This window comes from Gigantopelta aegis, chromosome 15, assembly GCF_016097555.1.
Source record: "Gigantopelta aegis isolate Gae_Host chromosome 15, Gae_host_genome, whole genome shotgun sequence".
In the NCBI taxonomy this organism is placed as follows: Eukaryota; Metazoa; Mollusca; class Gastropoda; order Neomphalida; family Peltospiridae; genus Gigantopelta; species Gigantopelta aegis.
The window spans coordinates 25734574-25752775 of record NC_054713.1 but is presented as its reverse complement, the minus strand read 5'-3'; the positions used below and the strand labels follow the sequence as shown (position 1 = coordinate 25752775).

The window sequence follows — 18202 nt, the reverse complement described above, 5'->3', positions numbered from 1 at the left end:
AAACGTAGCTCTGAAGGTAATCTGATGTAGATCACAACACGGGGAAAATAATATAAATATCAGTGAAACGTAGCTCTGAAGGTAATCTGATGTAGATCACAACACGGGGAAAATAATATAAATATCAGTGAAACGTAGCTCTGAAGGTAATCTGATGTAGATCACAACACGGGGAAAATAATATAAATATCAGTGAAACGTAGCTCTGAAGGTAATCTGATGTAGATCACAACACGGGGAAAATAATATAAATATCAGTGAAACGTAGCTCTGAAGGTAATCTGATGTAGATCACAACACGGGGAAAATAATATAAATATCAGTGAAACGTAGCTCTGAAGGTAATCTGATGTAGATCACAACACGGGGGAAAATAATATAAATATCAGTGAAACGTAGCTCTGAAGGTAATCTGATGTAGATCACAACACGGGGGAAAATAATATAAATATCAGTGAAACGTAGCTCTGAAGGTAATCTGATGTAGATCACAACACGGGGAAAATAATATAAATATCAGTGAAATGTAGCTCTGAAGGTAATCTGATGTAGATCACAACACAGGGAAAGGAATATAAATATCAGTGAAACGTAGCTCTGAAGGAATAGAATATTGTTTAACATCACTTTAGCACATTTTATAACTACACCTGTTGGTGTCTGTAAGATATGGTTATGTTGACACTTACTTAACAGTAAGAGAAGATACCTAGGCTACTCCTACTGATAAAGCATCTTCCAATAGACAGGACAGTACATACCATAACCTTTGATGTACCAGACACTGTGCTTATAAAACATTTAGAGTCTAGACTCAAGTCTCGAGTTGCTAAAGTTTGAGGCTGCTAGCCACCCAGACTTTTAACTTTGTGTCTGAAATAAAATATCCCACAATACATCATAATTAACCAAAAACTCTTATTATAATTAAATAACAAGTTTATAACGAATGCTCAAAGCAACAGAAGACACACAATTATATTTCCATAATAATAAAACAAAATATTGGCACAATCCATTAGGAGAAAGGGGAGAAGTGTGATAAAAAATAGGTGAAGTACATTATTGATTCATTTGAAATTATACACACAGTTTGAATCGTAATATATAATAAAGCTATTTTTATTATTCATTTGACTGGATACAAGATTTTTGTTGTCTTTTTTTCTGTTTTCAAAGGCCAAGGAGTTTGGAAGAAAAGCAGTTGTTGCAAGTGACGGCAGCCCAGACGACAACTTCTCTAGAACAATAATTGAGTTTATGAAAGTCTGTGAGAGGGTCAAGTGAATGGACTTTCTCATTATTTCTTGTTGGAGCTTTTTTATTAAAGTATTCATCTTTATGGACTTCCATGCAAGTTTCACCGACCAACAAAAGTTAGCACAATTATGTCCACATGTTGTTCTGCAAGAAGAAATATTCAAGATAATGTGGAGAAAATCTACTTTTTCTACTAGTGTTATGGTTGGTTTAATCTGTGTATCAGTATGTGTACACTTAGCTGTTGACAGGCAGGTTAGATCATCATGGAATACTAACACAGTGATTATTTAACATCTTTTAATACATATCAAAAAACAATGGCAGATGATCAGATATATTATTGACAGCAAAATAATGTTGATGGTAGAGTGAAAGACAAGAAATAAAAATCCACACATATCCACACATCAACCAATGGAAAATATTTAATACTTTTGGCATCAAAATGCATTTCTGCTGGCAGAAGATTTTAGACAATCATGTTACAATGAAGAGTAAGATTTATTGTCTAACCATGTAGTTTTATCTACAGCTAAAGGCCTCTGAAAATTGTGTGAACAATCCTTTAGCAGTGTATTGCTAGTGCAAGTCTAGTTTAATTTGCATAACCAAATTTTCATTCCCACATTAAAAATAGGATAACACAATTTATATGGTCCAAATGGGTTATGCAAAATGACATGGATTGCCTGAATTCTTTTGCATAATCTCTAAATAGGTTATGCAAATTTTTAATTCACAGAGGCCTGTGACCACGTACCATTTTAACTACTTTACATTTGTATAAATTCTTGCCATCAATACTGGGCCATATCTACCCTAACTTAATGGGTGGCAATATAAAATGAAAGGCACACTGCCACAGTAATACAAGCTGTTCTCCAGGTACACAAACATGGCACTTTTAAATTACAAAGTCTCTTTATTATTATTCTGGGGTACAACACCCCCACCCCATTAGCTACAATCGTTGAGTAACGAAATGTGCTTTACAGTGTTGATTTAAGAGGATTATAATCATAATATGTTAAAAACTAAAATCTCAGATTTGCTTTTATTGAATAAAATGTTTTATTTTTCTTCTGGTTATTTGGTGCCTTATCCTATCCATTATTGCACTTTAGGGTTGGGTTTTTTTGCATTACAAGAAAGTTAAGAAGGTTTGATGATTGTGACAAAGGTTTGCTGGATGATTTCACCCTATGAATGATTTTATGATTCATGTATTAATTTCCAACATTCCTTTTGAACTAGCTGTTTTTGCAGCTATATTGGCCATGCATTATGGCAAATTTATTAGCTTTATATAAAGGAGAAAAGGACTAAAAAAACAACTAACCTATTTCTTATAGGTTAAAGCATATACATGTATTATGTTTAGTAGTTAGTTCTGTTCCCTTTAGCAGCAGTGAACATATAAGAATGTGCTTTCCATACAGGTTACTGGTAAAACAATATTTGAACGTTAGCAGGTCAAAGTGATCCAGACCTCACAACACTATCTTACTAATTAGTCATTTTATAAAGTTAATTTTATTGTTTATGATATTATCCAATGACAAGGTACAATGTATGCGATTTTAGACACATTGGGATTGTTGCTGCCAATTAGCTCTGTATTTGTTTCACCTTAAATGAGAAGTAATATAATGAAAAAGTCACATAATTTGGTTAATACAATGTGTGAATACTGTCAAAGGTAGTAACTTCATGCTTCAAGTCAATTGGATTGGCACATTACATTCAACGAAAACACTTCAAATGATGATGTTCCTCTTGGATTTGTTCACTTCATGTCACTAGGAATATGGGCTTTGGGAAAGGGATACTGTTATAGTGGTAAGTTTTCTTTTCTTTCTTGTTTGATATGTTGACCTCAAAGAAAAGAATGCAAGATACTAGGTTAAATGTATCTACAAAAGTGGGGAGAGGGGATGATATTTGTTGTTACCTTCTACAAAGTCTCATTAATTAATTACACTGCTTCCACACACATTAACATTAATACTCGCACAGAAGAAAAGCTTCCAGTGCAGGCTGTCCATTCTACGTACATTGTGTCCTTTAATTAAACACTCAAAATACACAATGCTGTTTAATAAATAGTACAATCATAATTATGGTCGTAACGCAATCAACAATAAGATTTAATTTAATCTCTTGTAGGATATAAACACCCTATGTTAACCAAAACGGCATTTTGGCAGGCCGTGGCCATGCCTGTAAAGATTATATTCTAAATGATATGCATTAGTAAGGAAACTTTTTGTTTTGTATCGCATCATGATTCACTAAATTAATTCAAAGATTGCCACACAATTCTAAAATATAATACTGAACCAAAATAGAAATTCACATTCATATAATACAATATAAATTATAGATGATGCAATCTGTTTTTGAATACTGTAATGACATTGTCTGAATTAAAACATGCACCCTTTACCAATCAGAATGTACCAATTTTTTAGTCAAAGTGGCCTTAAAAATTCAACAGGTCACATGACTACAATGTTGTGCATATAACCATTAACACCATATGCAGAATGTTCCAACAACGTGGAGAAACACTAGCAGATTCTTTTAGACCTATAGTTGTAAAGCCACAACTTTCTAATGTTCAGCATAAGTGTTAAATATATTTATAGGGAACATGACCCAAACGCCCTAGAAATGTCACTGTTGACAGTCTAGACCCTACCCCTGCAAAACCTCCTGCAATTGCATCTGATGGGAAGAGGCAAGGGATGCTAGCTAACATCACATGCTGAAGATTGGCATGTGCATAATAATGTCATGATTGCAACTAGTGGACTTTTTACTTTTAGGTGCCAGACATTAGAACCATTAGAAACCACCTGCATACTACATGCTGCACAGCAGCCAATCACAGGACCAATTCTGATGTCTTTACACTGTCAGCAAAGTCTCATTGGGACAGAGGCATATATCCAACTCTTACATATAATATTGCCTACTTTTGTTGCAGGATATAATTATGCCTAATGTGTTATCAAAACATTTCCATATTCATTCTTTCTGTGCCAGTGAAGCTCATTAAAATTGTTTTAAAGTGTTCACTGAAAGTATAATGTGAATCCTTGCACAGGTGACTCAGGTATTAAGTAATTATGTTAGAACAACTCTTTGTCCATCATAACACAGCTAGCTGACTTGAGTATTAAGTCGTTATGTTAGGACGACTCTTGTCTATCATAACATATCTGGCTGACTCAGTATTAAGTAATTATGTTAGGACGACTCTCGTCCATCATAACACAGCTAGCTGACTTGAGTATTAAGTCATGTTAGGACAACTTTTGTCCATCATAACACAGCTAGCTGACTTGAGTATTAAGACATTATATTAGGACGACTCTTTGTCTATCATAACACAGCTAGCTGACTTAAGTATTAAGTAATTATGTTAGGACGACTCTTGTCTATCATAACACAGCTAGCTGACTTAAGTATTAAGTCATTATGTTAGGACAACTCTTGTCCATCATAACACAGCTAGCCAACTTTAGTATTAAGTCATTATGTTAGGACAACTCTTGTCCATCATAACACAGCTAGCCAACTTTAGTATTAAGTCATTATGTTAGGACGACTCTTGTCCATCCTGGCGGTTTGTCCTCAGAAACAGACATTTGATTGCAGTGTAGGCCCTTGAGCAGTAGTCCATACCATGTTCGAGAGTCTCATCATGATCAGGCATCTCAGAAGGTACGTTTGACACTGGCACAACAAGAGCCTTCTTTGCCTGTACAGATCCCAGCTTGCTTGCTAACCAGTCCAAAGCATAGTAAAGTCCATCACCATTCACAGCACTTACTGGCACAACATCTGAAATGCATCATAATAATATCATTTGATGGTTTAATTAGTTTGCATTTATAAATTCATTGATCACTCTTCATCAAATGTTAGAATCTAAATCCTATAATAATATTTCTCTTGATCTAGTTCTACTAAAACAACAGATACACATTTGTTGAACTCCAAAATGTGTCTTTCATTAATATACTTTTATTGCATGAACCAAGATGTCCGTGACATGTTTTGACCAGTTTTCATTGTTTTAAACTGTGCATCATCAACTCCTATGGGTCTAAGCAGTTAGAAAGCAATATTAAATATATTAATAATAAAAAATAATAAAAAAAATAATAACATCCATGACAAACCAACAACCCCTTCCACCAAATCCCAAATCATAGGCTACAAAACAATCATAATGCCACGAAATGCTAAAAAGCATGATGAGAGCACTAGTTATACTATATATTGTGTCAGCAAGTAGTGGTAGGTAACTCACTCCGTGTGTGTGAGGGGGGGGGGGGGGGGGGGGAGTAGTACACAACCCAGTGGTAAAGTGCTCACTTGATGCATGGTCGGTTTGGGATCAATTCCTATCACGACTGGTATAACAAAGCTGTGGTATGTGCTATCCTGTATGTGGGATGGTGCATATAAAAGATCCTGTGCTAGTAATAGAAAAATGTAGCTGGTTTCCTCTCTAAGACTGTATTTCATAACTACCAAATGTTTGACATTCAATAGCCAATGACTAATAAATCAATGTGCTCTAGTGGTGTCGTTAAGCAAAACAGACTTGAAACTCACTCCATGTATGTTTTAAATGTTTAAGTCCCAGCTTGTCGGTGATCTCGTCTACAGTCATCGTGTTGGCCAGGTCCATCTTGTTGGCCAGGAAGAGGAAGATGGAGTGCGCTAGCTCCTCGGCAGCCACGGCTGGTTTGATGACATCATAGTTGAGTTCGTCCAATCGCTCATGGTCTTTGCTGTCTATCACAAACACAACGGCATCAGCTCCCTTGTAATAGTGTCGGAAGAGAGGACGCTGGACACGCATTACAACACAAATCAAACATATGTATTACAACTTTGTTACATGTGAATACCAAACTATTACTGAATGAAATATATTTATCATGCAAATCAGGATGGAACAATAACAACAAAAGTTTTTAATAATATAAACACAAAAATACTTGAGACAATTTAGAGAACTTCTCATGAAATGAAACTTAACAGCATTAAAACTAATAGCCCAAGTATGGAAACAAATGCACCAAATTTGTATTAAGTATTACAGGAATAAACATGAAATTGTTACATGTAGCTCTACCTTTAAAATACATGGGCTTGTGAAAATATGCGTGGATTCAAGGGGGCAAGATAAAATAGAGTGTTTAGCAAAAGAATACAATTAATTTGTTTTTAGTGGCATGTTGGTGTACATGTACTTTTGAATACTGTGGGTGAGCTTGCTAAACACAGAACTTCACCCCCATGAATATTACAGATGTCATTTTTAAATGTTGCAACCCCTCTGTAAAACAATCCGACACCAGCTCCCGGAAAACTATATAGTGATAGTGCAGTAACATGATATATATATACTCTTCAAAAAAAGAAACGCAAAAGGGTACAAATGGGTTATAACTCCGATTTTATGTTTCCTACCGGTTCATGCTTTGTGAATATAAGGTCATTGCATGTCCCAAACACATTCCCACGGTTACATTCGATAAAACGCAGCTACTGTACAATAAAGTTCCAAAATGTGAATATTCGCAAAAACGCAGCCACGTGCAAACCATGTCACCACTGCACGTGCGTTGTCTGCACGTGCAACATGAACACCGACAGTATAAAAGTGCAGGGTGTTCGCTTGCCTGGCCTCTGTATCTGGCCGACAGTTGACAATCCAGGACATGCCACGTCTCAGTGAACCGCAGAGAAACAATGCCATCGGCCGACTAGACGCAGGCGAATCCAGAACGGCCGTTGCCAGGGCATTCCATGTGTCCCCAAGCACCATCTCCAGACTGTGGGACCGTTACCAGCAACATGGATCAACACGTGACCTCCCTAGATCCGGTCGACCACGGGTCACTACCATCGGGCAGGACCGCTACATCCGGGTACGCCACCTTCGGGAACGATTGACTACTGCCACCTCCACAGCCGCAGCAATACCAGGTTTGCGCAGGATATCCGACCAGACCGTACGGAACCGCCTACGTGAGGTAGGAATTCGTGCCAGACGTCCAGTTCGAGGTGTCATCTTAACACCACAACACCGTCGACTCCGACTGCAGTGGTGCCAGATTCATCGACAATGGCCTCAACTGCGATGGAGACAGGTGTGGTTCAGTGACGAGTCCCGATTTCTGCTCCGACGTCATGATGGAAGATGTCGCGTGTATAGGCGTCGTGGTGAACGTTATGCGGCAAACTGCGTGCAGGAAGTGGACAGATTCGGCGGGGGTAGTGTCATGGTGTGGGCAGCCATCTCACACACTGGCAGAACTGACCTGGTCCACGTGCAGGGCAACCTGAATGCACAGGGCTACATTGACCAGATCCTCCGGCCACACATCGTTCCAGTTATGGCCAACGCCAACGCAGTGTTCCAACATGACAACGCCAGGCCTCACACAGCACGTCTCACAACGGCTTTCCTACAGAACAACAACATTAATGTCCTTCCTTGGCCATCGATATCACCGGATTTGAACCCAATTGAGCATCTATGGGACGAGTTGGACCGACGCCTCCGACAGCGACAACCACAGCCCCATACCCTGCCCGAGCTGGCAGCAGCCTTGCAGGCCGAGTGGGCCACCATCCCCCGGGACGTCATCCGTACTCTGGTTGCTTCAATGGGCAGGCGGTGCCAGGCAGTTGTCAACACACGCGGAGGCCACACCCGGTATTGACTCCAGATGACCTTGACCTTGGTGGTGTGTCCTATCACTTACTCACAATGGACTAGAGTGAATTGTGAACAATCCTGCAACATTTGGTAATTATCGGACTCACCATTCAATAATTAAATCAATTCTCCAAATGTTACGACAATGTGGTTTTGCGTTTCTTCTTTTGAAGAGTATATATATATCTATATATATATATATATTGCAACAGAGTGGGCCCTTAAAAATTATATAAAAATCAGATAAGTGCGATGTCCTCCATGAAAAGAAAAATGTAATAAAGGCTACATAAAAATGTTACAACTCCACTATGCATGCAATTATATTCACCAGGTGGGTAATACATGTTTATATTCAGTGGGTACGATTATTGGTATTGAATGTTTAAATATAATTTGGAAAGATTTATTATCTGTCTAAGGGTGGAGGTGGGTGTGTTTCTGGGGGAAGGGTGGCGGATGTTCAGTAGCTAACATTAAAGTGAAGAACTATCCCACGGCGGGAAGTGGGTAGGAGTAAGTCAATAAAACGATACAGTTCTGCATGGCGCAGCACGAACCCAGTTACCCATAGCAAACAGGCAAATGAAGCCCAGATTGCAGCATCTGCTTCTATGACTAACTCACAATTTTATCACGGCTGCCGATATCCCAAGCTGTGAAGCTGATATCCCTGTATTGGATGGTCTCCACGTTAAAACCTGCCAAAACAATAAAAACGTGTAGAAAACATTCTGTGTGGTTCACGATGTTTATATAACAAGCCAATTGGGGAAGGTCTGTTAACGTCATAGGTATATATATATATATATATATCTGTGTGTGTGTGTGTGTGTGTGTGTGTGTGTGTGTGTGTGTGTGTGTGTGCGCGCGCGCGCAACAAACACCAGGAGGCAGGACGACCACAAATACGAGAGAGAGAGAGAGAGATGGAGGGAGCGAGGGGGGGGGGGGGGGGGGGGGAGAGAGAGATGGGACGAGGAGGTGGAAGAAGAGATTGATTGAGAGAAAAATACAGAGGGATATAGACGGAGAGAGGGAGAAGAGAGAGCCAGCTAAAGAAAAAGGATGGGGTGGGGGTGAGTTTGGAAGGGAGAGAAGTGGGGGGGGGGGGGGGGGGGGAGTTAGGCAGGGAGGGAGATACTGATTTTTACTTTTAGGCTGCCATATAAGAGGTTTCGCTACCACACCAGTATAGATGCCGATACCTACTCATATCGTAACAGAATCGTTTAGCTAGTTTCGCAGATCGGCACGGTTAGTGACTTAAAGGTTGCGGTAATCCCAGAAGTGTTATTATTTTCTTTTAAATTATATTATATTAGCCATAACATTTATTACAGGAACGAATCCCATAAAAACATTCACTTTAAAAAAAAAAAAAAAATGAAAATGAAAAAACGTGCACGATATAATTTAGGAGAAAAGAAGATTTATATATTCGAGATTGCAGCTTTAACTGTAGCACGGTTAACCATTGAATTTGAGTAGAAGAGGACCATCAACTCACCAATGGTTGGAATTGTTGTGACAAGCTCATCCAGCTTCAGTTTATACAGTATCGTAGTCTTGCCAGCACAGTCTAAACCTAAACATACATCAATATTTATATTACACACAGTCTAAACCTAAACATACATCAATATTTATATTACACAGTCATAATACACAGTCTAACACTAAACATACATCAATATTTGTATTACACACGGTCGTAATACACAGTTTAACCCTAAACATACATCAATATTTATATTACGCACAGTCGTAATACACAGTCTAACCCTAAACATACATCAATATTTATATTACACACTGTCATAATACACAGTCTAACCCAAAACATACACCTATATTTATATTACACACTGTCATAATACACAGTCTAACCCTAAACATACACCAATATTTATAACACATTGTCGTAATACACAGTCTGACCCTAAACATACACCAATATTTATATTACACACTATCATAATACACAGTCTAACCGAAAACATACACCAATATTTATATTACACACAGTAGTAATGCACAGTCTAACCCTAAACATACACCAATATTTATAACACATTGTCGTAATACACAGTCTGACCCTAAACATACACCAATATTTATATTACACACTATCATATTACACAGTCTGACCCTAAACATACACCAATATTTATATTACACACAGTAGTAATACACAGTCTAACCCTAAACATACACCAATATTTATATTACACAGTGTCATAATACACACAGTCTAACCCTAAACGTACACCAATATTTATATTACACACAGTCGTAATACACAGTCTGACCCTAAACATACACCAATATTTATACATCACACTGTCATATTACACAGTCTGACCCTAAACATACACCAATATTTATATTATACACTATCATATTACACAGTCTGACCCTAAACATACACCAATATTTATATTACACACAGTAGTAATACACAGTCTAACCCTAAACATACACCAATATTTATAACACATTGTCGTAATACACAGTCTGACCCTAAACATACACCAATATTTTTACTACCATCACTTATATTACACACTATCATATTACACAGTCTGACCCTAAACATACACCAATATTTATATTACACACAGTAGTAATACACAGTCTAACCCTAAACATACACCAATATTTATAACACATTGTCGTAATACACAGTCTGACCCTAAACATACACCAATATTTATATTACACAGTGTCATAATACACACAGTCTAACCCTAAACATACACCAATATTTATATTACACACAGTCGTAATACACAGTCTGACCCTAAACATACACCAATATTTATACTACACACTGTCATATTACACAGTCTGACCCTAAACATACACCAATATTTATATTACACAGCGTCATAATACACACAGTCTAACCCTAAACATACACCAATATTTATATTACACAGTCGTAATACACAGTCTAACCCTAAACATACACCAATATTTATAACACATTGTCGTAATACACAGTCTGACCCTAAACATACACCAATATTTATATTACACAGTGTCATAATACACACAGTCTAACCCTAAACATACACCAATATTTATATTACACACAGTCGTAATACACAGTCTGACCCTAAACATACACCAATATTTATACTACACACTGTCATATTACACAGTCTGACCCTAAACATACACCAATATTTATATTACACAGCGTCATAATACACACAGTCTAACCCTAAACATACACCAATATTTATATTACACACAGTCGTAATACACAGTCTGACCCTAAACATACACCAATATTTATATTACACACTGTCATATTACAGTCTGACCCTAAACATACACCAATATTTATATTACACACAGTAGTAATACACAGTCTAACCCTAAACATACACCAATATTCGTAATACACAGTCTAAAACACACCAATTTTATATTACACACAGTCGTAATACACAGTCTTACCCTAAACATACACCAATATTTATATTACACACTATATTACACAGTCTTACACACCAATATTTATATTTCACACAGTAATAATACACAGTCTAACCCTAAACATACACCAATATTTATAACACATTGTCGTAATACAGTCTGACCCTAAACATACTCCAATATTTATATTACACAGTCGTAATACACAGTCTAACTAAACATACACCAATATTTATATTACACACTGTCGTAATACACAGTCTAACTAAACATACTCCAATATGTATATTACACAGTCGTAATACACAGTCTAACTAAACATACACCAATATTTATATTACGTTACACAGTCGTAATACACAGTCTAACTAAGTATACACCAATATTTATATTACACACTGTCGTAATAAACAGTCTGAGCCTAAACATACATCAATATTTATATTACACAGTCGTAATACACAGTCTAACTAAACACACACCCATATTTATATTAGACACTGTCGTAATACACAGTCTAACTAAACATACTCCAATATTTATATTACACAGTCGTAATAAACACCGCCCAACCCTAAACATACACCAGTATTTATAACACAGTTTAACCCTAAACATACACCAATATTTATATTACACACTGTCGTAATACACAGTCTGACCCTAAACATACACCAATATTTATATTACACACTGTCGTAATACACAGTCTGACCCTAAACATACACCAATATTTGTATTACACACTGTCGTAATACACACAGTCTAACCCTAAACATACACCAATATTTATATTACACACTGTCGTAATACACAGTCTAACCCTAAACATATATCAATATTTATATTACACACTGTCGTAATACACAGTCTGACCCTAAACATACACCAATATTTATATTACACACTGTCGTAATACACACAGTCTAACCCTAAATATACACCAATATTTATATTACACACTGTCGTAATACACACAGTCTAACCCTAAACATACACCAATATTTATATTACACAGTCGTAATACACAGTCTAACCCTAAACATATACCAATATTAATTTTATACTAGACACTGTCGTAATACCGTTTAAATTTAATAACACCAATATATATATATATATATATATATATATATATATATATATATATATATATATATATATATATTACACTGTCGTAATACAGACAGTCCATAGACTAACCCTAATTTTGAGGATAGAGTGATGTAAATACATGGTAAAAAGGTCTCAGGTCAGCACATTTTGCTCAAATATCTATAATGTTTGCCCGAATTTGAATTTTTGCTCCAGCACTAGGAGGGCAGTTGCCCTGTCTCGTACGCTTATGTACACACACGCCTGTACTATTACACACAATCAGTAATATGAGATTTTTCTGGAGTCAATTTGCATAATTTGCTCTAAATAGTATGTACACATAGGCGTCGGAAGATCGCAGCAACTGGGGTGGGTGGTGGGGGGGGGGGGGGGTCACTTATTAAATACGAGTTCATATTGTGCCTCCCAGTTTTAGAGTTGCGGGCCAGTAATGTCGCGTAAGAATGCGAACGTTCATTCACTATTATTTGAATCAGGTGATTTTTTTTTGTAAATGACGTCATTTCCTCTAGCTGCTGTGCATTTTAACGGATCATTTAGTTAGGCCTATATTGGAAGGAATTGTCCTATTCGTGTTTAGTTTATATTTTATGAAAGTGAATGAAGGGAACGTGTCTAACATTTATGCTGTCGGTGGAAGCGTTTAATTTTCGCCAACAGCTGTTGAACATCGCTTACAAGTAAGTTACAGGCGTGAAGTTTCCTACATGATTTCTTTGGCCAACGACCGAGTCTCATCATCTTGTCATGATTAGCGAAGAGTTTTTTTTGTTGTTGTTGTGTTATGTAATCAATGCGTATAGATCCATATGTCTACTCTGCTATAGCATTTCCCATTAATTTATCGTATACATTTTTTGTAGCTTTCACGTGTGTTTTCTTCAAAATATCTAAATATGATTGCCAGAATAATCCGACTTGTTGTACTAAAGTAGTGCGAGTAGGCGTGGCTTAATTTTGGGGGTTCATCGAGATATGAACGAAAAAAAAATCACCTCTGGACCAATCAGATTGCCGTAAAGTGTATAGACGCAAAGAAAATTTAATTATATGTTTGTGAACACATTCGTGATTCAGTCATCTTTCTTGTAAATTATTACGTTTTAATTATTGAGGTCAGTTTCGCTTCATTGTTTTTAAGTTTGATGATTACCAATGTATTTGATCGTATTTGAAAAATAAAATAAAATGTAATTTTAACAATTGTACCTATAAAATATGGATATTAAGTGCAATTACGATAAAATATCTAAAACTGATTTAGTACGAAGCTAAATAATGATGACCGAGTTCGATTCTTTATTGTTTTTATGGGTTTTGAGGAGGATTCATTTTTCAGGTATGTTTGCACAGCAGTATTATTAAATAACTATTTATTTAATAATTAAATACAAATATTTTTTATTCATATTTCTTTTAAAAGGTCCGTGGTCAGTCATATTACACACAGCAAGATATATTACAGTTCATCGTATTACACATAATCAGTCATTATAATATTACACAACATCTGTCACGCTGTCATATTACTCATAGCCAGACATGTTACAGTCAGACGTATCATACATAGTTAGTCATTATTATATTACTGACGTATTACACATAATCTGTCATATTACACACAGTCGTATTATACATAATCAGACGTATTACACACGGTCGTATTGTACATAACCAGACGTATTACACACGGTCGTATTGTACATAATCAGACATATTACACACAGTCGTATTATACATAATCAGACGTATTACACACGGTCGTATTGTACATAATCAGACATATTACACACAGTCGTATTGTACATAACCAGACGTATTAAACACGGACGTATTGTACATAACCAGACATCTTACACACGGTCGCATTGTACATAACCAGACGTATTACACACAGTCGCATTGTACATAACCAGACATATTACACACGGTCGCATTGTACATAACCAGACGTATTACGCACGGTCGCATTGTACATAACCAGACGTATTACGCACGGTCGCATTGTACATAACCAGACGTATTACGCACGGTCGCATTGTACATAACCAGACGTATTACGCACGGTCGCATTGTACATAACCAGACGTATTACACACGGTCGCATTGTACATAACCAGACGTATTACACACGGTCGCATTGTACATAACCAGACATATTACACACAGTCGCATTGTACATAACCAGACATATTACACACAGTCGCATCGTACATACATAATCTGTCATATTACACACAGTCGTATTATACTTAATCAGACATATTACACAGTCGTATTGTACATAATCAGACATATTACACACAGTCGTATTATACATAATCAGACATATTACACACGGTCGTATTATACATAACCAGACATATTACACACGGTCGTATTGTACATAACCAGACATATTACACACAGTCGTATTGTACATAACCAGACATATTACACACGGTCGTATTGTACATAACCAAACATATTACACACAGTCGTATTGTACATAATCAGTGATTCAGTCATTATATTACACAGACGTATTTGATATAATATGTCATATCACACAGTCAAACTGTTCGACATCCAGTAGCTGATGATCAATAAATCAATGAGCGCCAGTGGTGGCGTTAAACAAAACCAACTATTACTTTTCACGTTATATACCAATGGTCGAAATTCAGTTTGTGGAGTGGGAAGCAACCTGTGATTTTCAAATTTCAATTTGAAAGCCAATGCTAGAAATTGAGAAGTAGCTTGTGAAATTAGTCTAAAATAAGACTCGTTGTTACTTCTTATCACACACAATTAGCATTGCAACTCATCTTCGTATTACACACATACCAGATGTGTTACATTCTGTCGTGTCACATAATTAGCATTGCAACTCATCTTCGTATTACACACATACCAGGTGTGTTACATTCTGTCGTGTCACACAATTAGCATTACAACTCATTTATTACACACACTGACACATAGCCAGGTGTGTTACATTCAGTCGTGTCACACAATTAGCATAATTATAACTCATCTTCGTATTACACACTGACACATACACAGGTGTTACATTCAGTCGTGTCACAATATTATTAGCATAATTACAACTATCTTCGTATTACACACATACCCAGGTGTGTTACATTCAGTCGTGTTACATACATTAAACATCATATACTATCAGTAGTAATGATAAATGTATAATTTAAACTGGTTTGTAACTTCAACAAAATACATACATTATTTTTATCATGTTAAGGTTTAGAATCAACGTAACCCCACCAACCTATACATTCACATTTACCATTACTGCGGAGATGTACACCAATGTCTCTCACCTGTCCTGGAATGATAGCCCAGATAGATGAGATGTTTGCCCAGGATAGAGTAATTGAGTCGTATGTGGCTGTAACCACAATAACTGACATGGAAATAAATCTGTTATCCGTTCTGGACAGACTGTGAGATTTAAACAACGAGCTTTAATATTAATTGGCTAGGTTATCACGGAAACTACTTAAACAATGAGACTTTCCTTCTACCGTTCAGCATATCGTAGTTTGTCATTGACATAGAAACACACACACACACACACACACACACACACACACACACACACACACACACACACACACACACTATTTCCAGCTTGAATGGCAAAATATCTAAATTTTCTTTTCTTTTTTTAAGTGTTATTTTTTAAAACTGTACTCATGCAAAAGAAATCTTATATACGGTGGAGTTTTCCGAAAGACTACTATTATATCGCCATGGCGAAGATACATTCAGTAGGTCGATATGCGTTATACGGGAGCAGGTCGACTCTACCCAGTAGCACGAAGTATGCACTCACCTAACAGAAGTATCCGCACATCCCGGTGCCTAAATAGGCGTGTCCATAGGTGTCCCATACCGTAGATAGATCGTGCAGTCCGAGGGGCCACTGGACATCGCCAGTTAGAAACACCGACAAACCATGGCACCTGAATAGGATTGCAGTCCACCACCTGCGAGAAAGGCTCTCCCAAACACACGCACGTACATTACACAGAGCTTCGTGAATCTAAACAAACCCCAGCTCGACCCATTTCCATCGCTATTGGTGGAGTACCATATGGACGCTAATATTAGCAACTGGCGCAGTCTCCCGGATACGATTTCAGTAATGAGCGGTAAACAACAAAGGCTAGCGGATTTAGTAAATTACAATCCTTTACGATTGTCACGTGATATACAAACACGCAGTATGTAAATACTAGCATAACAGACACATTTTCATAAATAGTTGACTTGAGGTTGGCATCGTGTAACTCAATTCCTTCTTTAGCTTTGTTCGTAGGCAGGCTCGTAGGAAACCCTCCACTTACACACGCGCACACATACACACACAGACTTGAAGACGAAAATTACGTGTTGTTTGTTTTGTCATACTCTATATATAAATATACTAATGTGTGTTGTGTCCTCCACTAGAAACTGCGCTCTCTACTAGATACTGTGCCACCCCCCCCCCCCCCACTAGATAATGTGCCCACCATTAGAGACTGAGCCCTCTAGAGAATGCCCCCCACTAGAGAATGTGCCCCCCACTAGATAATGTTCCCCCATTAGAGACTGAGCCCTCTAACTGGAGACTGTGCCCCCATTAGATAATGTGCCCCCCCCCCCACTAGAGACTTAGCCCTAACTAGAGAATGTGCCCCACACGAGATAATGTGCCCCCCCCCCCCCCCCACACACAAGAGACTGAGCCCTCTAACTAGAGAATGTGCCCCACACGAGATAATGTGTCCCCCACTAGAGACAGCCCTCTAACTAGAGAATGTCCCCCCCCCACCACCAGATAATGTGCCCCCCCACTAGAGACTGAGCCCTCTAACCAGAGAATGTGCCCCCCCCCCACACTAGAGACTGAGCCCTCTAATTAGAGAATGTGCCCCACACGAGATAATGTGCCCCCCACTAGAGACTGAGCCCTCTAACTAGAGAATGTGCCCCACACGAGATAATGTGCCCCCTACTAGAGACTGAGCCCTCTAATTAGAGAATGTGCCCCACACGAGATAGTGTGCCCCCCACTAGAGACTGAGGCCTCTAATTAGAGAATGTGCCCCACACGAGATAATGTGCCCCCCACTAGAGACTGAGCCCTCTAAGTAGAGAATGTGCCCCACACGAGATAATGTGCCCCCCACTAGAGACTGAGCCCTCTAACTAGAGAATGTGCCCCACACGAGATAATGTGCCCCTCAATAGAGACTGAGCCCTCTAACTAGAGAATGTGCCCACACGAGAGACTGAACCCTCTAACTAGAGACTGAACCCTCTTGACTACAGACTGAACCCTCTAACTAGAGAATCTGCTTCCCATTAGAGACTGAACCCTCTAACTAGAGAATCTGCTTCCCATTAGAGACTGAACCCTCTTGACTACAGACTGAACCCTCTAACTAGAGAATGTGCCCTCTGTCTAGAGAATGTGCTCCCCACTGGAGACTGAACCCTCTGACTAGAGACTGAACCCTCTAACTAGAGAATCTGCTTCCCATTAGAGACTGAACCCTCTAACTAGAGAATCTGCTTCCCATTAGAGACTGAACCCTCCAACTAGAGAATCTGCTCCCCACTGGAGACTGAACCCTC

The 18202-nt window shown here is 37.9% G+C and overlaps 2 protein-coding genes across 3 annotated transcripts in view; one reads left to right on the top strand and one right to left on the bottom strand.

The window, feature by feature from the left end:
• The window catches only part of LOC121389914 (zinc finger MYND domain-containing protein 12-like), a 39572-nt gene extending 37230 nt beyond the window's left edge, over window positions 1-2342 (top strand). For both annotated transcript variants that reach the window (XM_041521572.1, XM_041521574.1), the window contains exon 8: window positions 1180-2342. In XM_041521572.1, coding sequence (XP_041377506.1) covers window positions 1180-1287 — 108 coding nt within the window. In that variant the 3' untranslated portion in view covers window positions 1288-2342. The remainder of the gene's footprint in view (window positions 1-1179) is intronic.
• LOC121389915 (ADP-ribosylation factor 3-like) lies at window positions 1547-16864 on the bottom strand. The gene is made up of 5 exons (XM_041521575.1): window positions 16413-16864; window positions 9522-9599; window positions 8639-8712; window positions 5893-6130; window positions 1547-5112 (listed from the first exon to the last, which is right to left on the bottom strand). Exons 1-5 carry the CDS (start codon window positions 16468-16470, stop codon window positions 4868-4870), a joined length of 693 nt encoding a protein of 230 aa, XP_041377509.1. The 5' UTR covers window positions 16471-16864; the 3' UTR covers window positions 1547-4867.
• Between the last annotated feature and the right edge of the window lie 1338 nt (window positions 16865-18202).